The 26323-nt window shown below is 37.4% G+C and overlaps 1 protein-coding gene across 2 annotated transcripts in view; it reads left to right on the forward strand.

The window, feature by feature from the left end:
• Window positions 1-22468, forward strand: part of arid5b (AT-rich interaction domain 5B) — a 255016-nt gene extending 232548 nt beyond the window's left edge. The window contains exons 9-10 of one of the 2 annotated variants that reach the window (XR_012387838.1): window positions 10159-11586; window positions 14840-18223. Coding sequence is in view for 1 of the 2 variants with exons in the window: in XM_073918238.1 (XP_073774339.1) it covers window positions 10159-10351; window positions 18923-20983 (2254 nt within the window). In the remaining variant the exon portion in view is untranslated. Of the gene's footprint in view, window positions 1-10158; window positions 11587-14839; window positions 18224-18922 lie in introns of those variants that run through there. The other variant, XM_073918238.1, reaches the window with a different exon arrangement.
• The last annotated feature ends 3855 nt before the right edge of the window (window positions 22469-26323 follow it).

Here is a 26323-nt window from a genome sequence, read left to right on the forward strand (position 1 = left end):
GTGGAGGATTCCACTAAGGGGATTTCGTTCAGAAAGCCAATCTTCTGAAAGAGTGTATAAACGGGCCAATAAAATGCCAATAAGTTTGCTTGCGCAGCTGATGCTCATTGCAATCTATTTGGCAATATAAGCACAGCGAGAGCAAGGTGAGGCATCCTTTTTTAGCTGAAGAGACTTAAACCCACAGCTAAGGGGCAATCATTATGGCGAAAGAACACAGCAAAAAAAACACTGTAAGGAGAAGTCCCATGGCTTCAGAAGTGGCCTGTCTTCAGTATTATCATGGCCAGTTTTGATAGACCAACAACTGATTTCTGACTGGAAAGAAAACTCAGCACGACACTTGTCCATTAATGGCGGCTACTTTGCTGGCTTAAACTCAGATGTGTTCGGTCTTTGTAGAAATGTTTGGAACGGGGACAGGAAGGCGGATGAGTCTCGTCTCCAGCCACACGAGGGGAAATAGTCCTGTAAATGGATCACTCTTGTTGCACTTCAAGCTATTCTTTGTAGTCCCACAGTGAGTACACGTTCAGACCATCAAGGAGATTTTTGGTTCATTTCCCAGAGAAATGCATCCCACCACACATCATCTGTGACAAAAATAGTGTTTTTTTTTTTTCCATTTATTTTTTTTATTATTGTGAAGGCCAGCCCTGTCAGTGGTCTTGCTCTTTTCTAGAAATGCACACTTGCTGTCCTTGATGTGCTTTCTGTCTTGCCGTTTTCTGGATTGCATGTAATTTCATTTTCATTCACTGTCAAATGATGGTATTATAGACGTCATTTCACCCGTTTTTACTGTATGTGACTCAAAATATAGCACAACATATCGAAGTTATATGTGATAAAAAATAATTACAATAATAAAAAAAACAGCAAAATCAAGAATTTATTTTTAAAAATCATATAAAGAAAAATTTTACTTTTTAAATAAAAAATAAATAATTATTATTTTACAGCCATTTTTTTCACATTATTAATAATGAAAATAAATAAATACACTACCTGAAAAAAGTCTTGTTGATCCCAGTTGTAAGAGCAACTACTAACTTCAATAATAATCATTTCGAAAAGTGGCAGAAGGTAGATTTTTCCCATGAATCATCTGTTGAACTGCATCTCAATCATCACAAATACTGAAGAAGACCTGAACCCCCATGGACCTGAGATTCCCACTGAAATCAGTCAAGTTTGGTAAAGGAAAAGTCATGGTTTGGGGTTACATTCAGTATGGGGGCATGCAAAAGATCTGCAGAGTGGATGGCAACATCAACAGCCTGAGGTATCAAGACATTTGTGCTGCACATTACAATACAAACCACAGGGGAGGGAAAATTCTTCAGCAGAATAGCGCTCCTCATACTTCAGCCTTCACATCAAAGCTCCTAAAAGCAAAGAAGGTCAAGGTGCTCCAGGATTGCCCAGTCACCAGACATGAACATTATTAAGCATGTCTGGGTTAAGATGAAGGAAGAGGTATTTAAGATGATTCCAAAGAATCTTGATGAACTCCTAATGAACCCAAAGGATCTAGAGGTCTTTGCATTTTATATAAGCCACTTCTGATACCTAATGATCAACTAAAAGTTATTTGTTATTCCTAAAACTTGGATAGGTGACAAGACTTTTGTCAGATAGTCTATAATGTGACCTTATTTTTTAAGTTCACGCTTTTAATTGTGGTGTTTGGATATCAAAGCTCAAAATAATTCAAATATGAATATTACATTCAAATGAACTCCACATGGAGATTAAAAATTGTGTGTTAACAGCAAAAATATTAAAGCTTTTAACAGTTCTTGTATTATTTCATCAGCCACCCGAGAGGTTGTTACTGTACCAATGTGGTATTGATCCAGTCATATTACACTCTCAGAAATAAAGCTGCAGGAGCTCTGCCGTGTAGCCTTTTCAGAAAGTACCTTATTTACACATAATGTGTCACCCGAAGTGTAAATTACGCTTTTGCTAATTACATTTTGGTAACTTTTCAAAACAGTGACGTCTTTTTAAACGTTTTTTTTCTGAGAGTGTTATTTTTTGAGGTGGAGGTTTGGTAGTTTTTCAATACACTTAGTTCAAACTTACTGTGAGTCATTGGTTGGAAGTTGGAGGTAAGGTAACCTCTTGTTCCTCAGTATTGTTACTAAAATTATATCCTTAGTCAACAAATAAACAGTCTCAGGTGGCTAATGAAATAATACAAGAACTGTTAAAAGCTTTAATATTTTTGCTGTTAACACACAATTTTTAATCTCCATGTGGAGTTCATTTGAATGTAATATTCATATTTGAATTATTTTGACACAATTCAGGTAGTTCTTCAAATGTATATTACAAAATAATTGTGGAAACAATTATATAAAAAATGGCTTGTAATACTTTTGCTCATTAGTTTTCATTGAAAAATGTGAACAAGTTATTAGCCTATAGTTAATAGCCTATGCACACAGTTTTTCAGAGTAAATTCATTAAATATTACGTTTTATGAAAACATATATATGCAGTGATTCTATAGACTAACTACCTCAGAGATGCGCAGAGCACCCAAACACTGCAACGCTTTCGAATTTTCTCTGTAAACATAACCTGTATTAGAGCTGCAGCAAGAGTTTAATGGTTTATAGCATTGCGAATTCATAATTGTGTCAATCAGTCTATGCCGATAGACATGGTAAGCATTCACAAGACACTTTTCTTGTAAAATAGGTGTTTGCTGCTATATACAGCCTAAAAATAGTCAAATTAGATGCAAAGTTTGACCTACAGTAACCTCTGAAATAACAAATGAGAGATTATTGTAAGTCAGAATACAAAAATATCCCTCTAAACACTGAAAACTTGTTTTGTTAAGGAAACAGATGTCATTTAAATAAATACATGCATTTGATTCACTGAAGGATGTATTAGATAAAATAACAACAACGAAAAAGTAGACCCCTTTGATTGTCAGTGTATAGTATGCACCCTGTCTAAAATTACAAATAGAGCTATTCAAGTCATCAGGTTATATTTTGATTATTACCTTCGATTACATTCGTTCATTCATTCATTTCCTTTGGCTTATACTCACGTGAACACTGAGACAGAACAAAAACACAGTAATGCCAACTGGCCCAGCCGAGACTCGAACCAGCAACCTTCTTGCTGATTGTGCTAACCTTGAAATTCAATTTATGGGCCATTCTTTAACTACGGGCACTTTTATCCTTGTGAGTTGAGTTAAAAAAATGGTTAAAAATTAACATAACAGCCTCGAAGGTTTAAACAATTTGTCTAGTTTTAAAATCTGTAAGAGGACAAACTTAAGAAGAGAAACAAGAAGAGAACTGAACAAATGTCAATTCCACCACATCTCAATATACAGCTTATTTCAAAATGAAATAAATTATGGCAGTCAAACATTGTCCCAGGTCATTTTTGTATCTAGTTTACCCAATCTTTCCACATTATATAGAATAATTATACATTTGTCAATGAAATAAATGAGTTGTATGCTGAATTGTACAACTGTCACACTCTAAAGTTTAATATTAATTTGGTTAAGAGCTTATTAGAAAATAAATAAACTGAATGTGTATATTAAATAGAGCATGAACTTTATACATTGTGAATACCCTTTTAATGTGTGATGAGAACTTTTAAAATATTTTTTAAAAATGTGTGATGCAATGGAAATGACATTTCAACAGTTTATTGTAAAAAAAAAATGAAAATTAGCTTCACCCATTAGCCTTGAATTGATACTAGCTTTTCATGTATACAAAACACTCTTATTTACATTAATTTTGTTTGGTTTTTAAAAACCTCTTTGAAGGTACAACATGTTTGGAAATTATATAGAATAAAGGTATTTCCTTATCAAGCAATATTTACCTTGATTTTTGTAAGTGTTGTTGATGAAAATGTAAATTCCCTCCATCTTGAACAAGTTCTCAGATGTCACTATTCATTTTCATAAGCTGCGTCCCAAATGGCACACTATACACTATGCACTTATGCACTATGTACTTATGCACTTACACACTCAACATGATAGTATATGTATGTAGTGTTGTCCCAAATGGCACACTAATGTTTTTTTACTAAGCGGAAATTCAAACCGTTTCCCTGATGACGTTTGACGGTTGCCAAATCATTGAAATAAATGACCAAACTATCAAATAAAACCTGCCGTGAGTATTGCCGCATTCACCATCGGGAGGCGCTATAATCACTCTCGTAGGAGAATTTTACTTTCACCATCCAAAATAAATAAAGTTATTCAACATGTGCGTCCGATAGCTCCGCCCCTTCCGCTACGTAAGCAAACCTGCGGTCGTTGAGTGCGTGAAGTGTCATCATTACACACTTCATTTTAGCGGCTGAATGAGTGCATCATCCGGGTAATTGAAGTGCTCTTATTATTTTTAGTGTTTTCAGTGTGAACGCACTACTTACACTATTTATACTACAAAATGGCGTAGAATAGTGCATAAGTATGCGATTTGGGACGCAGCTATAGAAACCACCTAAATATTCTTTTACACAAACTTTTTCCAAGTGACATTACAGTGTTGTGGTGGAAATGACACTGATATTGTGCGACAGCTATATTTTGTATAAAAAATAATATTGATAATAGCCTCACATTAATAACTATAAAATATTTTAATTATTCCACTAGTGCTTAATTAGGATACATTAATAGATACCCGATAAATAATATTTTTAAAAATAATTTTTATTATTGAAGTTTAAAACTCTGAGTGTGCGACAAGGTGAAAACAGTGATTTTGACACCTAAAAGGAGGTTGAATAATATGAAAAATATATAATAGAATGGTAGTAAAAATTTTAATATAGGTTTTATTGTTAGTTTGACAAAGAAAGAGAAATTTAAACAAAATTATATTTTTTTGAATATACGATCAAAGGACATTAAAGTGCCCATAGTTAAAGAATTACCTTTATATCAGAAAATAAATAGCTGAAAACAATGAAATGGCAATATTAATTCATTCCAATATCCTGCAGCCTTAATTAGTGCTACGTGTTTGTGTATATCTGTATCCCTACCAAATCTTCAAAACGTTAAAACTAAATCTTTCTGTTTTCTTCACTCTCTCATAAAAAGACTTTTAATTGCATATTTGCAGATCTTGGCATCGCGCCCTTTACCGGCTGTATGAAATGGAGTTATACTGCTGTCTATCTGCCAGCTGCTGAGCTCAATGAAAATAACACACACGAAAAAAAAAATGTAAATCTCACAGACGCCCTCAACCTCTTAAAAACATTTTCCCTCAGAGAAAACACTCCACGGCTAAACTTGTAAGGAAAGATTTTCTACTTTTCCTTTTCCCTTCCTCTCTGTGAACTGCAGTGGGAAAGGGAACTGTGACTTGTTATTCCCATAAATGGCAAGAGCGAGTGGGAATATCGTCATGATTTATGCTCTGACTTCTCACCTTGTGACAGCGGCCTATTTCCCTTCTTATCTCCAACTCGCTCTCAGACATAAATAGGCAAATTAAAACACCAACATCTGATCTCCATTACCCCTCCAGCGAATCGAAAGAGAGTATTAGGTAAATATAATGACACTTTTATTTCGCGCGCAGTTAAAAATCAGGCTCAATAAGCACTCTTTTGGGGTTTACACACACACACACACACACACACACACACACACACACACACACAAAATCTCCTTTAGTTCCAGACGATGTAGATTTCTGAGGATTAGCAGCGAACAAGATAAGTCATTGTGTGCATTATTATACCTCCGTTATGTAAACACTAAGTGAAACATTACAGTGGGAATCAGGTATTTGGCAGCTGCCTGCTATTTTGATTTGACTGCTCGGACCGAGCCGTTTTTCCACTTTTAGCAGCTGTAACATGTTTAAACTCTTTTGGTAATGGGATCTGAAGATGAATGTTCCCTCCGGGCTCCTGCTTAGCTTTCCCGCTGGCCCGCCGCCAAACCTCAGTCGGCATAGTTTTCCAGCACAGCCCCTTGTCTGAGCGTGCTCAGTGCAACCGAACGTCCCGGCATTGAGTAAACACACGGATACAAAACTCCACAAGATCAATCCCTCTCGAGATAGCAGCAAGAAGAATGTAGAGAATGATCAATGCAGCACCAAAAAGTCACAAATAACTGTAATAGAGCAGCCTGTCGCGTTTAGCGGTCTCCATCATATTAATGTTTGGCTTTTTTTTTTTTCGCATTTGTGTTTGGTGATGCACGAGATGCGAAATGTGTTTGGATTAGGCCTGGCGTATTGGAGATGTTTATAATTCTGCGTGCCTCTAATAGTTCCCGGCCAGACTCATTAATCACATCAGACGCATTATAAAAACTTCAAGCTACAAGAGTGGAAAGGCAGATCGTGTTGCTGTGTGTGTGTGTGTGTGTATCTCCATTCTCAATAACATTCAAGAGTAAATCATCATTTCATACCTCCTGTCATCCTGGCTTTGATTTCATTAGTCTGCAGGCTTAGTTTCCTGGATGGTTCTGATCTGTAGTGGCGTGGAGCATTACCCAAATGTACATTTTCATCAGGATCAAGCAGATTGCTCAGAATTTGTCCCTTTTTTGTGGTTCAGACATATCCAAATACTGCTGCTTTTATGTTGTGAATGTACTAACGTCAACAGATTTGATCTTTAAACTGTCTTTTTGACTTATTTGTATGTGTTTTATTGTTGTATCCTTAAACACGACGCAGGTATTTCAATACTGAAGTCGCACATAAACATCTGGCAACAGATATTTTCTTCTGTGTCGTGACAATTGGATTATAAATCGAAGTGGAATAGTAAAAATAAATCTGCAATTTATTTAAATAAGATGTAATGTTCATTTAATGCAGTAGGGATTCTCCAGCCTGATCTCACGAGAAAACGTAAGTATTTTACGTTTTGTCAGTTTAGTGGCTAATTCGTGCGAATTCATACAAGTTCGGTCGTACAAAAACAATTTTGTACGAGTCGTACGATTTTAAAAAGGAGGCGTGGCACCCAACCCCACCCCTAACCCCAATCGTCATTGGGTGATGAGCAAATCGTACTAAATTTTATACACACAAATTAGCCACTAAATCAAAAAGTTACGAATTGCCGTGAGATTGCGTTGAATGCTCCAATCAGGCGAATCCAAATATTGCTGCTTTTATGTCGTGAATGTACTAGCGTCAACAGATTTGATCTTTAAACTGTCTTTTTGACTTATTTGTATGAGTTTTATTGCAGTGACCTTGAACACGACGCAGGTATTTCAATACTAAAGTCGCAAATAAACGTCTGGCAACAGATATTTTCTTCTGTGTCGTGACAATTGGATTATAAATCGAAGTGGAATAGTAAAAATAAATCTGCAATTTATTTAAATAAGATGTAATGTTCATTTCATGCTAACAAAATACACTTCAACAAGTTAATTAGAAAATACTGTAATAATTTTGTTTTTATTTTTACAAATTATGACTGTTCCTACGTCGGGAAGTCATTAGCAAATCTTACCAACTTTCGCCTGTATTGTAAAAAAAGATAATTTATTGGTTTCCATTAGGGATGCTCCAGCCTGATCTCACGAGAAAACGTAAGTATTTTACGTTTTGTCAGTTTAGTGGCTAATTCGTGCGAATTCATACAAGTTCGGTCGTACAAAAACAATTTTGTACGAGTCGTACGATTTTAAAAAGGAGGCGTGGCACCCAACCCCACCCCTAACCCCAATCGTCATTGGGTGATGAGCAAATCGTACTAAATTTTATACATACAAATTAGCCACTAAATCAAAAAGTTACGAATTGCCGTGAGATTGCGTTGAATGCTCCAATCAGGCGAATCCAAATATTGCTGCTTTTATGTCGTGAATGTACTAGCGTCAACAGATTTGATCTTTAAACTGTCTTTTTGACTTATTTGTATGAGTTTTATTGCAGTGACCTTGAACACGACGCAGGTATTTCAATACTAAAGTCACAAATAAACGTCTGGCAACAGATCTTTTCTTCGGTGTCGTGACAATTGGATTATAAATCGAAGTGAAATAGTAAAAATAAATCTGCAATTTATTTAAATAAAATGTAATGTTCATTTCATGCTAACAAAATACACTTCAACAAGTTAATTAGAAAATACTGTAATAATTTTGTTTTTATTTTTACAAATTATGACTGTTCCTACGTCGGGAAGTCATTAGCAAATCTTACCAACTTTCGCCTGTATTGTAAAAAAAGATAATTTATTGGTTTCCATTAGGGATGCTCCAGCCTGATCTCACGAGGAAACGTAAGTATTTTACGTTTTGTCAGTTTAGTGGCTAATTCGTGCAAATTCATACAAGTTCAGTCGTACGAAAACGATTTTGTACGAGTCGTACGATTTTAAAAAGGAGGCGTGGCACCCAACCCCACCCCTAACCCCAATCGTCATTGGGTGATGAGCAAATCGTACTAAATTTTATACATACAAATTAGCCACTAAATCAAAAAGTTACGAATTGCCGTTAGATTGCGTTGAATGCTCCAATCAGGATCAGGATAGCGAGTACCAATTCCTTGTCATGTTGATCGACCGACACTGAGTACCGATTCTGATGCTTCAAGATTTATGAATGCATAAAGCACATTTTCCCTCTAAGTATGATACTCAAGTGGAGATCTCTCCTTACCTAAGAGAATAAATGAAGGATGTTGCATATAATTCCGTAAACATGTCTCCTATAACCACTAAGTGTGGACATGTCATGGTCAGAAGCAGCTTCCCAGAAAATAATAGATAAAACAGATATAAAATGGTCAGAAAAATGGATGGAAGAAGAATTTAACGCGACTCAATAAAGAAAAAGTTTGAAGTGCGTATTTGATGGAATTTTTGCGTTAAGAGGCGCCTTTTTTGAATGATTAACTAACAGTCGTGAGCATTTTGCAGCTCACTTTTAACCACCTGCTTACGTTTTTGGAACGTAAAAGCGGTTCAGTGTGATCGGTTCTTAAAAAGGTAAAATGCAATCCTCCATATTTGTTTATTGCAATAAGTATATTAAACAAAGGTATATTATTAAATATTCAAGTTAAAAACAATTTTAACATTTTTTATTTCATGAAAACTTTCAGCCAGGCTTAAGCGAACTTGTAATATTGTCAAAAATACAGAACGTTAAGTTATTATATATGCCTAAATACATGCAAGACCATTCCAATATTTGCTCTCCTCAAGCTGCTTACCTCCTCAAATGCTGCTGATGAGCACATGTTCCTCTGAGTGTAAATCTTTAAACAAACACCTGCGATCGGTTTATAAGATCGGTATCGATTGAGTCATAAAATGTGATTTATCGGCCAATACAGATCTCCCACCAATGTCACGCACCCACTAACTTTTCTTATGCAAATAAATATAAAATTTATTTTTTTTATTTGTATATTTAATTTTTATTTTAATTTAATTAATAAAAATTTCAATATTTTTTAAAACTGCATTTATAATATAATTTCTGCCACATTGAATGATAAGTTTAGATGTTTGGAAATTACAATTGATCGTTATGGTTAAAAAAAAAATTTAACAAATGAATTTTAGGGTATAGATACAGCAATGCTATTAAAATGGAGAGTTTCCATATGCGTACAGATGACAATTTCTGTTTACAGATATGCACAACAACAAATAAAAACACAATATTATGAATAGTTTTTGAAATTAAATATATTTATAACGGTTTTCATTTGTTTGGTTTCATTTTTAGACAAACTGTATCATTTTAAAAAGTTAGCATTTTCACTGTTGTCATGTCAGGTAAAGTCCAGAATGCATAACATTTTAATGTGTAAATCACTCCCTAGAAGTGTGTTTTAGGAAAGCATAAGCTCCATGACCCCAAAGGTGTCCCTACAAAGAAACAACTTGAAGCAAATGAACAAAAACACATTTTTCAGGAACAAAAGTTCAAGGAAGGAGACCCATTTCTTTAGATTTCATGATGCCATGAGTCACTTTTGTGCCTAGAATAACAGATAAAGCCTTCAGGAAACAAGGATATCAGTTATTGTTATTATTATCAGTTGAGGAAGAAGACTGGAATGTAATAGTAATGCAAACAGATGATGAATCAGTCTGATTCTTCTAATCTGTATCACTTCCTCCTTTTTCCTTCAGGCTCATCTTGCCCTACGAGAGATTCACTAAAGGAGAAGAGGACAAACCTCTTCCACCCGCCAAACCTCGCAAACAGGAGGGCAGCGTGCAGGAGAGCATCATCAAAGCCAAGATGATGCCTATCAAGCGGCCTAAGGATGAACAAAAAACACCTCGCGGCGACAAGGACGCATCAGCTAAAGTCCTAGAGCTGGTTAGTTTCCTTCAGCCTTTTTTTTTTAAACAGTTCCAAACACACCAATCACAGGATTTTTTTATTACCAATGTTTCTCTATTTTTAGTGTGTGTTTAGGGATGTTGCAAAAACAAAGATAAATATAAATAGCAATTAAATTCTAAAAACGTATGCGCTCAGCTGTGTTTAAGAAATTATTTATCTGATAAAAACACAGCCGCATAACCAACGATGTCATCACATTATAAATAAATTTTTTGATGTGCATCAAGGAAGTCAGGTAACTTTGAAACCGTTAATTTGATTGGATAACTAGTAGGGAAACACCGGATTTTCAGCGACCGAAAAAGTTGCGGTTGTCGGCTAAATATGTATCTGTAAAAAATATTTATTATTTTATTGCTTCACATTGTTGATTAAAACCCTCTCCTGAAGACATCTACATGCTAATATTGAGTCACAGTCATAGCGCCACCTGCTGGCAACAGGAAGTTTGGCTTATAACTCAGCCACACAATGTCTGACCTGCCTGAAAATTTGCACGGTTGATTAAAATCCTCTCCTGAAGACATCTACATGCCAATATCGAGTCACAGTCATAGCGCCACCTGCTGGACAGAGGAAATTACTTATAACTCAGCCACACAATGTCTGATCTGCCTGAAACTTCACATGGTTGATTAAATTCCTCTCCTGAAGACATGTACATGCCACTATTGAGCCACAGTCATAGCGCCACCTGCTGACAGAAGGCGTTTTGGCATATAACTCACCCAAACAATGTCTGAACTGCTTGAAAATTCACATGGTTGATAAGATTCCTCTCCTGAAGGCATCTACGTGCCACTATTGAGTCACAGTCTTAGCGCCACCTACTGACAGGAGGAAGTTTGGCATAAATCTGTGGTTTTCTTAGGTTTTTTATATATATCGGCTTGAAACATTTTTGTTTGTTGTTCTTTGTCATCCTGAGGCCACTGGGCGGCGGTGAGCCCGGGTGCGAGGTCCCTTTCATCGCTGCTTGCAGCTTTAATTATTAAAGTATTTTTGGTTTCGGTTTTCCGCCAGATGCATCCAGAATTTTTCGTTTTGGTTTCAGCGCACAGTTTTCATGTTGGTGCATCCCTAATAACAAGACTAACCAAACGTTGTTTTAGCAAACCCACATGCAAACACCAGAGCAAAGTTTAATCCTCAGAATTATTTCATTTTCATTATTTTTCATCATTTTCATTATTGAAATATTGTGCCTAGTTTCCAGGATTTTACACTTTTGTTCTGCTGTCAATATGGGATGGAAACTGTGCTGTGTTAACAAATGTTTTATGCTACTTTTGGTAGAAACAACATGGTAAATCTTGATGATCTTTAAAATTTATAAAGATACCATTAAAATGAACAATAAGATCCTACAAACTCAAGATAAGGGAGCCAAAATTGCTGTGAAATATTATTAAATTTTGTTGCCTTATTATCAGTCACATACTTTTGTTTTCTGACTAAGAATGCAATGGTCAATTGCTCTAGTTTAGTTACAGTTTCTGTGATGTAAGCCAACATTAATTTTGGAGTTTCACTGATTTTAGCCAAAATATAATATGCCATTTTCTCAAACATATAAAAAGTTTTTATATGCATTCTTAGAGTTTTTATTAAAGGTGCAGTATGTTAGTTTGCTACCCCGTGGTTAAACTAAGTATTGCACTCATGGTTCAAAACGCACACAAGAGCATGTTGCCATATTGATGACACCAACAAAGCCTGATATTAACCGTGTTCTAAATAATAATAATAATAATAATAAGCAACGGCACACGATAGAAGAAATATTTTGCATATTAAAATAAGTTTTTGTCATAACCAACACCTGAAATGTATATTTTACAAACGGCTATTCGACTTTACACAGCCAAACAAATGACAATGATCACTTCAGGTAAACCCCATGTGCTTTATTCAGTGTTAAATGCTAATGATGTGAGATCTGCCATATTACTGAAAGCAGCAACAGAAAGTTCGCCTCAGATCTTGAAATAAAATAAACCGTTTGAAATGGAATTTTAAAGCTGAGACTCAGTGCAAGCCAACACATATCAGTGATTCAGTATGTACATTTAATAATGTAAAAAAAGTCTATTATGTATTAATTAGATTGTAAAACTTATTTTGTTAGAGTGCAGTAAGTGCACTATTCTGTGCTTCTGAATGACTGAATTTAAATTTCTGTCGTGTTTTGTCTGGTGCAAATAACCAAATTGCTTATTACATCTCATCATGTAGTGTGTTGTTAGGACACGCGGTTACATTGTAACCTGCTCACCTAATGTTTCCATTAGTAATATTTATATTACTTGCTAATTAATAACCACCTCATGTGGAACTCTGAATCTGCTTCTCATTTCGGAGGCTGCTACTGTCCACCGGAGGTCTCTTTTCAGTCGCAGACGCATATTTGAGAGCCTTTATGAATAAAATTAATCACACCAAGGCAACCCGGAGTGCTGAAATACAATTGGCTAAACTGGCATTGTGTGGATCAAAGGAACAAAGCAAAGACACCCATTCCGACAAGTAACGCACATTTTCAAAGCAGAATATCTGACTTTAGCATTGTTTTTCAGATAAACATGTTCACTTGACATGTTTCTTAAATACCTACAAGCACATTAAGGTATTTTTATGCTTTAGAAAAGATAAAGCATTACAAACAGCCTTTAATAATTGATACAAAATCAAAAGCAGTTCCCAACAGTAGTGGTAGCATAGTATTGCTATAGGGATAGTTTACCAAAAAAAGTACTCATTATTTACTTGAAAACAATCAAGATTTTGTTTTGAAATTATCTTCTGTTGTGTTAAACTGAGGAAAATAAAAGTATAAGGTGAGTAAAATATATTTAATTCATTTCATTTTGGGTTCTGGTTAAATTTACTCACAATATCTGACATAAAAACTCTGATTAAATAAGTAAGCGACTAAAACAGCATCAGATAAACCTCATGATGTAAATAGTAGTTTGAGTGAACCAAAATTGGCTCAAGGTATTTTGAAGCTTTTCCTGTCCGGCATGCCAAACGTCTCCCATAGGTTTCTAAGGGCTGTCAGATGCAGAATAATAATGCAAATACCATCCGTGGCTGCTTTCTCAAAAGTTGCCTGGAAGAAGCAGGCCCATGACAGACCACTTCAGACCGGGCACCTTTCCTCTTCTCGACAAATAAGCTGTCGCAAGCGTGTGAGAATAGCGCTGTCAGGAGCAGCTGGTTTTAACATAATTATTTGGGCTGATTTGGGTGCTCTGACCGCTGCAGTACAGCATGGAAATCAAATGCTATTTGTCTGCCTGACTGACTCCAGGCGATTTATACACTGTGCCCGATTCTGTTATTTTCGGTCCATCTCAGGACTGCACCATAAGCTCCCTCCGAGTTTTGTTCACAAATCAATTTGAAGGAGATGAATTGTGGGGGGAAAATCATGACAGCGTTCCTTTTTTTTTTTAATCGAAAGGACCTTTTGTGCACCGTGCAGCTGCAGTGAAAATGTTTTCCTATTGCATCTCACAATTCCCTGATTTTTATTTTTTTTCTTACAGAATACGTTGGCTTATTTTTATCCCTAAAAGCCAATAAATCCATGGTGATTTGCAAATGTCTCTCCAGTTAAGCGTAAATATGAGGAAAGCAGAGCGCGTCCGTTGAAGGGAATGAAAATGGAGTTATTATTTTCACATGAATAAGCAAATGATTACAGAGAAGATGAAAGGGCTTGTTTGAAAAAATTCTCTCCAATTGTCAAATTTAGACACATTTCAAAGGCGTTACGCGGTCCCGTATTCATTTCTCCCGCACATGAAATGAGTAATAGGTTACGGTGTGGAAACAAAAAGGCCTGTTGTAGGTTTCTTCCAGCTGCATGCCTAGCTCATCTGTCTGGTATGTTGTGTAATTTGAAAGGCCTCTCCAGATAATTGATTGTACTTTGTACGAGGCAGAAAATGAAAATGGAATTCTCTGTTTGAGGCAGAGCCGATATGAAACGGAAAAAAAACACTTAAAGTAGAGTTATAGATCTTAGGGAGGAAATTTGGGAGTTTTGATGTCAGCGGCGTATAATCAGGCCATGTACAAATATAGGCGCGCTGTTCTGGTAAGAATCAGAGCATTGTAAGCGCTGTTAAATCAGTCCTTCCTCAGGCATCAAATACAATCAAGGCTATTGAATGACACACGCTGAGCCAGCGGCCGTCACGCTGCATTACAAATGGGGCATTTTGCCTGCTAGTCACTGTTGCTCGTGGCCTCAAACACTTTTCTGATAACTTGCCTACAAGTGTCCAATGGGAGATAGGCAAAGCGAGCGCTAATAGCGCCCATAAACTCCATGCTTTTAAGGGATAGTTCACCCAAAAATTTCAATTCTATTTTCATATTCCTCTTCTGTTAAACACAAAAGAAGTTATATTGAAAAATGTTGGAAACCTGTAACCTAGTCAGTGGTTACAGGTTTCCAATGTTTTTCAAAATAACTTTTCCCTCCATTTAAATAAAATCCATTTTATTTGTTTTTCCCTACCATGAAAGTAAATGTTTTTTTTTTTTTCTATAAACATTTCTATAAATATTAAGGGTTTCAAGATCCTCCAAATCCTCGATTCGTTTACATTTTCCATTCTAAAGTCACGGTTCGATTCGATTTTCGATTTAAAACAGAAAAATTAATCAAAATTATAAAGAAATCATACAGTAAATAAATAAACATAAGTTACATACATAATTGCCACCTGTCAATCACTTTTTCTGCGGGACTCGTGAATAGGCAGTGATCTGTGTCCTTATTATGGCATCCGTAAAAAAGGTGCACAACCAACAGGAACTAGCCAACAGTACCTGAGGGATTCGCTAAAATTACCAAGTACAAGCGTGAAAGTTAAAGATTGAAGCAGTCTACTGACCCGCTGACTGCCTGGACCCGCTGTCTCCAGCGCATGACAATGTGTGTGCGTCTTTGTTTGTCTGCCTGTGTGTGTGTGTGGTCACGTGATGTGCGTTTTCAGCGGTAGTGAGGAAGGAGGGCTGCTTAGAAATGCAAAACGCCAGTGTGGATGTGGATCGTTATCATTATAAAATGCCATTTAAAAACTAAGACGTAATAATGTAAACAGGGCCTGAGTGTGTATTTTTCGCGAGCGGATTTGCAACGGGGGCGGGGCGGAGAATCGCGATGCCGGTGTTTTCTATCGGCCCAACCCTAATACATAACAGAGCTTGCAAACTTTTTTTTTTTTCGACAACACGAACGTTGTCACCATAACTCACTGGAAATCCAAAATACTTTCACACCAGCGACTTCATTGAAAGAGGAGAGGGTTTAAGCTCTGTCGACAGGTTTCTGCGTCTGCAGTTCAACAAGCTCTTCAACAAGCGTGTCTTTTTCCGCTTGGCATGCCAAGCTGACGTGACATGGGGGCGTGGCAGCATCGACGATTCCATTTTGTGATTCGATAATCGAAATTGAGCATGAATTTCAATCGATTTCCCCCTCGATTACACCCTTAATAAATATCTGCTTTTGTGTTTAACTCAAAGATATGGAACCACTTGAGTCTGAGCTAACTATAAATAAATGCTCATTTTTGAGTGAACTATCTGTGTTTACATTCACATCTCACCAAAGCATTAAGAAGAAGGGCATTTGCTTAATCATGTGTGCAGCTGCTCTGCAAAAACTGTTTTTAATTTTATGATCAGCATGATACAAAGTATCATTAATGTACACATTTAAGACCAACAAGTAGAAATTACCATAAAATACCACTCGGAGGTTGTCAGATATACATCAAGGCAATTACGCTCAAGTCTACAAAAACAAGCCGGGACAAGCTATCTGTCATTATGAGATGTATGAACAGACGATTATTCACGTGTAGATGCACATTCATCTGGGTTGAGTGGGGAAATGGAGTGAAAAGGGATGAGCCAGCCTTTTATTTAACACCAGCTGATGTCAAACATCTGTGCCTCCAACACTGATAATGAATGGATGGGTGGTGCAAATCTGTCCTCTGTACTGCCATTCTGAAGATCCGGAAAAGCATCTGCTCATTAGAGGCATATGAAGTTTGTCCAAAAGTGCAAAACTTGCATCATGCTTTGGATCACGGATGGCAGCAGGTGTCTCTTTTATGCAATCGCGCTGACTCCGTGTTCTGCTCTCATTTAAGCAGAATGCATTTAGAGGATTTTGGCATTGATTTGTTCAGCTCAGAAATGATGCAAAGCTTACACTACCTCCTCGTCTTTTATTTCATTTGTGTTAAAAAAAAAAGGCAGAGAGAGGAGATATTTGCATGGGGGAAAGCATTGAGGTATCAGCTTTAAGCCTGAAGCACGGCTCATGGTGTGCATAAGCACAAGGTCATCCGTTGATGCACTCGACTTATGCATGTCTTGAAGAAGTCTTTGATGTTCGTCATTAGAATGTAGAAGATGTAGCTGCTGTATCCTTCGGCAAATTTGTGTGTATGGTTTCTGCTGCTTTTATAAAGCTATAAGGCTTGATTTGCGTTTCTAATATCTAGATCCACCATAAGTAGCACAATGTTTCTAGACAAAAATCTCTTTGCACGCAAGGTTATCTTAATGCAAGGTTAGTTTACTAACCCTCAGGTCATCCAAGATGTAAATGGCTCTTTTTTTCCCAGTTGAACATTAAAGTGGATTTTTAGCAGAATCCATGGTCCTTTGGCAATTCATAAAATGCAAATCAATAGCTGCCATGACAAAAAAAAAAAACGAAAAACATTTGCAAATACTCAGCGAATGGTCAGAAACCACAGCTAATAATTTTATTTCGCTGGAATGTTTATTCATTATAGATTTATGTAGTTTTTAAATTCTAAAAGCCATTGCATTTCATGAATAACCTAGGAATAACCATCTTAAAGGTTTTAGTAAACAAAAAAAAGCCACCTACTTGTTGTATGACCTTGACTTTGGGAACGTTGGGTATACGTTTTTGATGGTATGATAACCTTGGATAAGAATATCATGGTGGCAACGCAGTGGCGCAGTAGGTAGTGCTGTCGCCTCACAGCAAGAAGGTCGCTGGTTTAAACCTCGGCTCGGCTCAGTTGGCATTTCTGTGTGGAGTTTGCATGTTCTCCCTGCATTTGCGGGGGTTTCCTCCAGGTGCTCCGGTTTCCCCCACAGTCCAAAGACAAGCGGTACAGGTGAATTGGGTAGGCTAAATTGTCCGTAGTGTATGAGTGTGTGTATAAATGAGTGTGTGGATGTTTCCCAGAGATGGGTTGCGACTGGAAGGGCATCCGCTACGTAAAAACGTGCTGCATAAGTTGGCGGTTCATTCCGCTGTGGCGACCCTGGATTAATAAAGCGACTAAGCCAGGGGTCACCAATATCGGTCCAGGAGGGCCGGTGTCCCTGCAGGGTTTAGCTCCAACTTGCCTCAACGCACCTGCCTGGATGTTTCAAGTATACCAAGTAAGACCTTGATTAGGTTGTTTAGGTGTGTTTGATTAGGGTTGGAACAAAAATCTGCAGGACACCGGCCCTCCAGGAACAAGTTTGGTGACCACTGGACTAAGACGACAAGAAAATGAATGAATGAATGAATGAAGAATATCATGGTTTCACGGTTTTACGGTATTGTGATAACTGCTCTAAAATATATTCTTTTTAAATGTCTGGGTAAAAACAACAATTTTTTTTCCCTTTTGAGCACAATATATTTTAATTAGAGAAACATTTAAAGTATTTTGGTGCAGTAAACATGTCAGGCTAAATTGTTTAAAATAAATCATTGACTTTTTATGTCATAATTTAAACAGCATCTTTGGATATATTTTCTGCTGAAGATACTGTTGTCCTAAAAAAATGAAAAAAAAAAACACCTAACTAAAAAACAAACTTACATATACCTTAGAAACGGTATAGCAGAAAATTTTGGCTGTTTTAAAACTTTGCCTTTTCCAAATTGCGCTATACCTTGAAAACGGTTATCGTCCCATGCCTAATCTGGACTATCTGAGAGCTGTCTCATGTTTACACCCCACAGCAATAACACTAGAGAATTGATTGTACCTTGTAAATTTTGCAGTCGCAAACAATGAAGTCTAATTCAAATATCTAATAAATTCATTTTTATTTTTGATCTCATTTTAACTACAACCTCCACATCTGCCCGAAAGTAGTTCGAACTCTTTGGACTGAGTGGTTGTAATATTGATGCCAAGCTCGAAACTGAATGCTGAACCCAGTCAAAGGCAGACTGCTCTTAAAGCTTTCATAAAATCAAGGACCTTGAAACTTACTCAGGAGTTAAAACAGAATAATATTAAGCCTTTTTGTCAATCATCTCAGTTTTATAACCCTTCCCCTTTTACCTATTCACACTCCGAACTGCAAAAGTGCGAATATCTTAAGCTATTAAAATGTAACACTGATTATTACATTTAAAAATAAAATACCAATTCGATAACCTTATTTAATCTGTGAGTGTAATTTTCATGAAAACAATGCATTCTTGTCCAATATCTTTGGTTAAGTATTATTTTTCTGTGTCTGTAGGGGATGGAGGACATGGAAGAGCTCCAGGAGAAGCAGAACAGTCAGCAGTTGCAGGCTCCCACCCAAACAGACAGAGATCCAAATAGTCCACTTACTGAAGATGATGAAGGTGTACTAGTGATCAAGGACGAAGATCAACCTGTGCTCCATAACGCTTATGAGCATGCAAATGGGGGTTTGTTGCCCTCGCTTCCACAGGATGGTGCGCAACTCAAATCAGAGGACTGTGATGCGTTTCCTGTTGCTGCTGTGCCACTGCATCATGGTCATCCTCTTCCCAACTCTCACACCTCGGACCAATGGAAGCATGGGATATTGGAATACAAGGTACCTCCTAGTGCCCTTGCAAACGTTGAACAATCTAGGCCAAAAGAAGGCCAAAACCAAGTGGTAATGGTGCTACCCACCCTACAACAGAAACCAGTCACATCTCCAGAAATCCCACCTGAAAGGGTGGAGCCCCTTAAAAAAGAAGAATCCTGCTTTAATTTTAATCCCCTCCTTTACCCCAGAGGGAATCCTGGCATCATGTCCCCATTAGCTAAGAAGAAGATGCTTTCCCAAGTAAGTGGAACAGGACTGCTGAATAATTACCCCTATGGACCACCACCTCCATTAGTCAGTAGAAGATTGTCCAGCAGTGGTACAGAAGTGTCATCTGCTGGACAGTCGAGCTCCCAGGTTTCCTCCTCCGTAGAGACCAGCATAGTGATCAAACGACCGTCAGTGATCCAGCATGCTCAGAGTTTCAAGTCCAGGGGTAGTGAGGACAGGAGGTCTTCAACAGAGGGCTCTCAGAAAGATGGGTGTAGTGAGGGAGAACCAGTGCACCATTCACAGACCCTAATAAGAGAGCCATACCTTAAGCGGGTCGATCCCCATTCCAGCATGGAAAAATCAGCTGAGATGCCTCGCCCTGGCCAGGCTCCCAGCTTCCTGAGTGAATTTTATTCCTCACCACACTTACACAATCTCTGCCGACAAACCGAGCACCACCTAAGCAAGGAACAGATAAGCAAGTATCTAAGTAGGGATGTTTACACTCGGGACTCAGAGACTGCCCAGGGATTTCCCCCAAGCCAGCATCCTGACAATGTGGGCTTGAATTTCTCTGCCCGGCTTAGTCAGAAAGAAAAGGGACCTCCTCCAGAAAGGGTGACAGAGGAGCAACCAACTGATCTAAGTCTCCCAAAATCCTCTCCTCTTAAACTGCCTCTTTCCACATCCACCCTGGGTGGCATTCCACATGCCGCAATTCAGCAGGACATTAAAAACTCTCCTCACTTTCAAGCAGGCAACAGTCAGAGCTCAAGTGTAGATTACCATCCAAGGGCTTGCCGTGTTCCTCCCATGACTGTCTCCGCATCTAAAAAGGTAACAGAATCTCATTCAAAGGTTCTGGAGAAAACACCCAATAGTAGAGGAGAAGAGTCGATGGGATTCAAGATCGATGAGATGTCCCGGCCTATTCTAAGCACCAAAAGCAGCCCACAGAATATCTGCACTGCAAGACCACTCAAAAGAAACATTGAGGATTTGGAGAATGGACCAACGGAGAAGAAGATCCGGGCCGTGACGCCCTTGCACTGCTCGACACAAAGAGATCTCCCAGGGAAACCAAGGACACCGGAAGCTGACAGCGAATCTGTGAAGCCTGCAGAACCTGCAGTGCACATCAACAGTTACACTTCAGAGGGCCACAAGATCCCCTTGCACTCCCACCTTTTCCAAGGGCTGTATCCAGGGACTTTTGTATCTCAGGTCCAGGACATGTGCGAAAGCTTGGGCTCCCATGTCACGCCAAGTTACTCCCATCCACTGCAGTACTTGAAGAACCAGGCTGTTCTGTCACCGCTCATGCCCCCCTTCGCCATTCATTCCTTAATGATGCAAAGACAATTCTTGGCCGCCAACCCAGCTCACATGTACAGGCACCAAGTGGGCACCTCATACGGGGACATTCTGCACCCTGGCCTCTACCCCATGTCTGCTCTTCACCCCCAACCAGCTTTCAGTCCCCCTCAACTCTCTTCAGTGCACCCCAGCACTAAACTTTCCTAGGTGAAGTAGTCTGGTATTTCCAAGCCGGATGTGCTTAACTCAGACCTAATGCTCCCTAGAAGATCCCATCAAGCATGGTCAACACTATGTATCCAACGAATAGCAGTGTTTTGTAGACGCTTTGACAAGGGAGCAGTTATTTACCTTCTTGCCACTAAAGTTTATGATTTGCACATTTCTTTGAACAGGGGCCAACTGGGCTAATTGTGGCTTGTTCTCACCGCACTGTTTGATAGTGTCAGCTGTCTTGTTCGAAAACATGTTGCCTTGGCACAGGTGCCCTAGTAGAGATGGGCATGATGTCCATGGAGGCATCCAAAGGAAAGTCGAGTGACAAATCAGTGCAATTTCAATCCATTCTGAGAGCTCTTTTGTCTGAAACACTATGATACGAAAACGCAAGAGCTGCCTGGGTAACTGTCGGACCTTTTCACATTACTCTTGACTGTACTTTTTTTGTTGTTGCTGTTGTTGTTATTTTTATTTTTTTTTTAAAGTGTAACAGTGTGGTAGTTTTCTATGTTTATTTTTCAATCCTACAAGGGTTAAGCAATGAGATATCACATTTGATAAAGACGCAAAAAACAGACCTGACTGCAGTTTGTTGTGCTACACGGTTACATGTAAATAAGACTAACTGAGCTTTCCTTGAAGGAATCTAAAACGTCAGTGATACAATGTGAAGTAGGCTTCACAAGCTTCTTTGACCACCACCACCACCACTGTCTGCTGGCCTCCTTTCACGCCCGGCCAAACCCTCTCCTGTCTGCTAGAGCAATGTGGAATGTGTTTGTCAAATGTAGGACTGAGGTGCTTGTACATTACCTTCACAAACTGAACGCAATTTTGTATCATGTTCACTCGCTACTGTAATTTCTGACTGCTCTGAATTGCGGGGCTTGAGAGCGTTTTTTGGACGGTGAGAGGATAAAAAGCAGAACTACTTAAGAGTCAGAAAGTGAGTTTTGTATTTGCTGGTGTTCACTTGTGATCGCTTACTCAGAGGACTTTTTATCAGGACATACAACTGAAATGTAAAACTACATTTGGGGGAAAACACATTTTTTGAGCACTTAGTTAAGCACACAGGCTTTTCCATCAGTTTAAGGATAGCTAACAGTTATAATTTGTCTTAGATATTGTTTGAATTTTAAGTCTGTAAGTGCCGGCAGCAGTTAAATTCGCGTCTGTATTAAATGAAGTGTAACACTTTTCCAGAAAAGACTTTTTCATTAACAAAAAGCATGATTTCTTTGCACAAAAGATGTTGGGAAAGTACCAAGACAATTTGAAAAGCAACACAGTACTCCTAGGGGTAATCAATTATATTTTTCTTTTTCTTTTTTTTTTTCCTTTTCTTTTTTATGTATTAGTCGTAGAAACTAAAATTCAAGAAATGTATTTACTCCAATGGTGTTTGGAGTAACACTCAAGGTTGCTATGTAACATTTTGTAATGAGTAATAAACAGTTTTATAACTTAAAACAATGCATAGTTCATGCATGTATGTTTTCAAAGTATCTGCAAATGCATTGCACTTTTTAGAAAACAAATACTAGCCACCTTAAAGGGATGATTTCTAAATGGAACTGTATCATTTTAATAATCAAATTGTATTATTATTATGGGAACGAGCATTGTGCCCAATCTTGGAAATGTATCATTTTGTGTCACGTTGGGGTTTAAAATTGATTTAACGAATGAACCAGTGGTGAGGTTAAAAATGTAAAAATGAATTGGGCTTGATGAAATAGGCTGGATCTCCATGCCTACTAGAGTACATTTTTTACAGTACTAGAGATAAAAATGGTAATGCAATTTTGAAAAACAATGCAATCAGTAGGGTTGGGTAGCATAACCCAGTGGCATTATGACACTATGTAACCGGTAAGCACCGGACTCATTCAGCATATGAATTTCGGTGCTACTGGTGCTGTGACAAGGATATTTGAAGCATCAAGGGGTACATCAAAGGAACACATAGGAACGCATTGTGACACACCATCTTTAAACATTTAATTCAAAATAACTTTGAGAGATACAATGTTAGGCATTTGCTCTTGTTGCTTATGTATGGAACGCACGCACGTAAGCAACGCGCACAGTACAGCGCATCCGTTGAGCGGCTCTCTTCAGTCAAAAAGTGAGTCAAAAAGTAAAAAAAATAAAAATAAACATTCAAAATTACATGAACCTCTGGAGGAAATGTGGATAGTGTGGTGACACAATGAAGTTAATCAATCTATGTGCTATACATGTAAAATGGGATAAAAGGAACATTCAAAAAATAACTCATGTAAACGCCTTAATCAGTTTAGTAAATATATATATATATATCTATATATATATATATATATATATATATATATATATATATATATATATATATATATATATATTAGGGGTGTCAAAATTAATCGTTTCTTCAGTGCACCGCGATGCAGACACGGACAATTCGGTATCGGTTCAGTAATAACCATAACTGGTTATTACTGACGTCATTTACCTCATATGCGCTCTATCGCGAGGGAGGCGAGCGCGAGTTTTTACAACGCTCTAACTACTTAAAACTCTTAAACTATGCACAATTTCACTGTGTGTGTTTGCTGGATCAGTCTTTCACTGACATTAACAGCAAAAGCCCCTATTTCACTGAAATCGAGAGAATGAAAGTACTCCATTTGTCTCTCTCACTCTCTCTCTCTCACACACACACACACACACACAGTGGCCCATTTGACCTGCTGGCGTGACTTTTCTTCTCCTCTTGGCTGTTTTACAGCGTTACTTCTGGGTACATAAACGAGCACGTGTCTGCAGTGTTTTTTCCACCGTGTCTATAATGCATCAGCTGTGATCGCCCCTGTCGCTTATCAGTATCACTCATCTGTGAAGAGCGCAGCGCGCAAGAGCCAATTGCAATCAAAGAGATGTAAGAGAACTAGACAAGAATCAGAAAGTGAGCTGGATATTTATATTTGTTCATATATATATATATATATATATATATATATATATATATATATATATATATATATATATATATATATATATATATATRTGTGTGTGTGTGTGTGTGTGTGTGTGTGTGTGTGTGTGTGTGTGTGTGTGTATATATATATATATATATATATATATATATATATATATATATATATATATATATATATATATATATATATATAATTATTATTATTTTCCCCAAATTAAAGTTAGATTCATTCACCACAATTTTGTGCCTCAAAAATATCATTTCAGTTAATGTCTTGGCACTGGTACTCTTTTAAAATTATCAGTTTAGCAGTGGTTTTGAAATAACCCCAAACAATACTCAACCCTAGCAATAAGGCTGAAAGAGAATGGTCAAAAATATACGCTGAAAAATATGTGCCTATATTGAAAATAATTCTGTTGTTTACATCCGGGTATTGCCAGTATGGTTCGCTTATTGCAAACTGTGAAATCTCAACACATAGAAAATAAAAATTAAAAATAAACTTTTAATTCTTAAACTTTTCGCCAAAAAGGACATTTCAATAAATTAATTTTCTTTAATAACACTCAAAAATGTTACTAATAAATGTTAACATTAAATTAATCAATACAAACTATTTAAAAATCAAAAACATCATTTATATATATATATATATATATATATATATATATATATATATCATTAGATTCTTATTGCAAGTGCAATTGTTGGATAAATCTAACATTCTTTAGTTAGTTAGTTAAATCTGGTTATTATACAAATTACCTGAATAACAGTGTACCTTATTTTAACTAATGTCTCAGTGAATTTTTACTTGAGTGAGCATGTCCAATCGTCTTTACAAATGTGACGTCCTTTTGTAGAAAATTTAATTAAGTGCAAAATACAATTACTCTGTTTCCCTGAATTGATTAATAACAAACTGTTGAATGTATGTATAGTATAAGGCAAGTGCAAAATAATAAGTCACTATTATTAAAGGACCAAAAAATGGTCCCTTGCTTTACTTTTTAGCAGAAAAGTAATTTAATTATTGTAACTAGTTGTAGGTGGCTCACTGGTTAGTACAGTCGCCTCACAGTATAAATGCAGTATGAATGAATTGGTAAAATAAAATATTATTTGAGTGTGAATGGGAGAGTGTATTAGTGTTTCCCAGCGCTGGGCTTGCAGCTGGAAGCGCATCCGCTGTGAAAAACATGCCGGAATAGTTGGCGGTTCATTCTGCTGATAAACAAGGGACTAAGCCAAAGGAAAATGCATGAATGAATTACTTTGTATCTAATTACACCTAGCACTGGTAGGGAAGATGGACTAAACAGGAGCCGTATTCAGTGCAAGCACACTTAAATGTTATAAATCCTTAATTGTTGTCTGTAACAATCTAATGACTAATGTACTCTTTATTCTATGTTCAAATTACTTTTAGATTACTTTTAAAAGTAATTTAGCTTTTTTCATTGTATGTTTTCAGCATTTATGTTTTTCACATACGGACAAAAGCACTGCGCTCCAGTTTATCCTTAGAGCAGCCATGCAGAAACTCTTGCTTTGGTACAGTACTCAGACTCACATTGAAAGGCACTGCAGTAGGACACATCTGCTCTAGTTTACCCTGTTCATTATAATTGTAATGAGCGCTGGGAATTTTGCGGCCCCGTAATTAGACTGTTTGTCAAGAGCACTTAAAGTGTCTCTTTCAGTGTAAGATTGTCACAGCCAGCTGCGCTTTGGAGGTCAGAGTTCAAACTTGACTGTTCAGACTTCAGAAATCTGGCCTAAATCTTTTAGCTGCTGCAGGAATGCAGTTTCGCCTTCTTGCTGGAAGGTCAAACCATGGTCCATTTAAAGCCGCTGTGTTTTACCACATGGTATGTATATATAGCATGCTGTTTAATATAGCAGCAGTTGACCAAATTATCCTGTGTATAGTTTACTTTACTCCAAAGTGTTTTAATAGATTCCACTGTAACAGTTTTCTTGTCCCACAGCTAGGCTTCGCTTCACAAAAGAGTCATGGGATTAAATAGTCAAGTTGACCATGGCGCAGTAAAACCTTTTGTACTATTTGCAACATTTACTAATAAATATTTTAGGAGAGCAAGCTCACCATGAAGCAACTGCACTTCATTAAAAGTGCAGTCTGTAAGTTTGACACCCAGTGGTTGAACTAGGTATTGCACTCCTGGTGCAGGTTGCCAGATTGACGACACCAACAGGAGTGAGCCTGACTGAAGAGCCTAAAGACTGATTTTAACTGTGTTTTAAATAAAAGCAACGGTATGCAATTGATGGAAGATTTTCCACCTTAAAAGGGGTTTTTGTTATAACTAACACCTGAAGTT

This window comes from Danio rerio, chromosome 12, assembly GCF_049306965.1.
Source record: "Danio rerio strain Tuebingen ecotype United States chromosome 12, GRCz12tu, whole genome shotgun sequence".
NCBI lineage: Eukaryota > Metazoa > Chordata > Actinopteri > Cypriniformes > Danionidae > Danio > Danio rerio.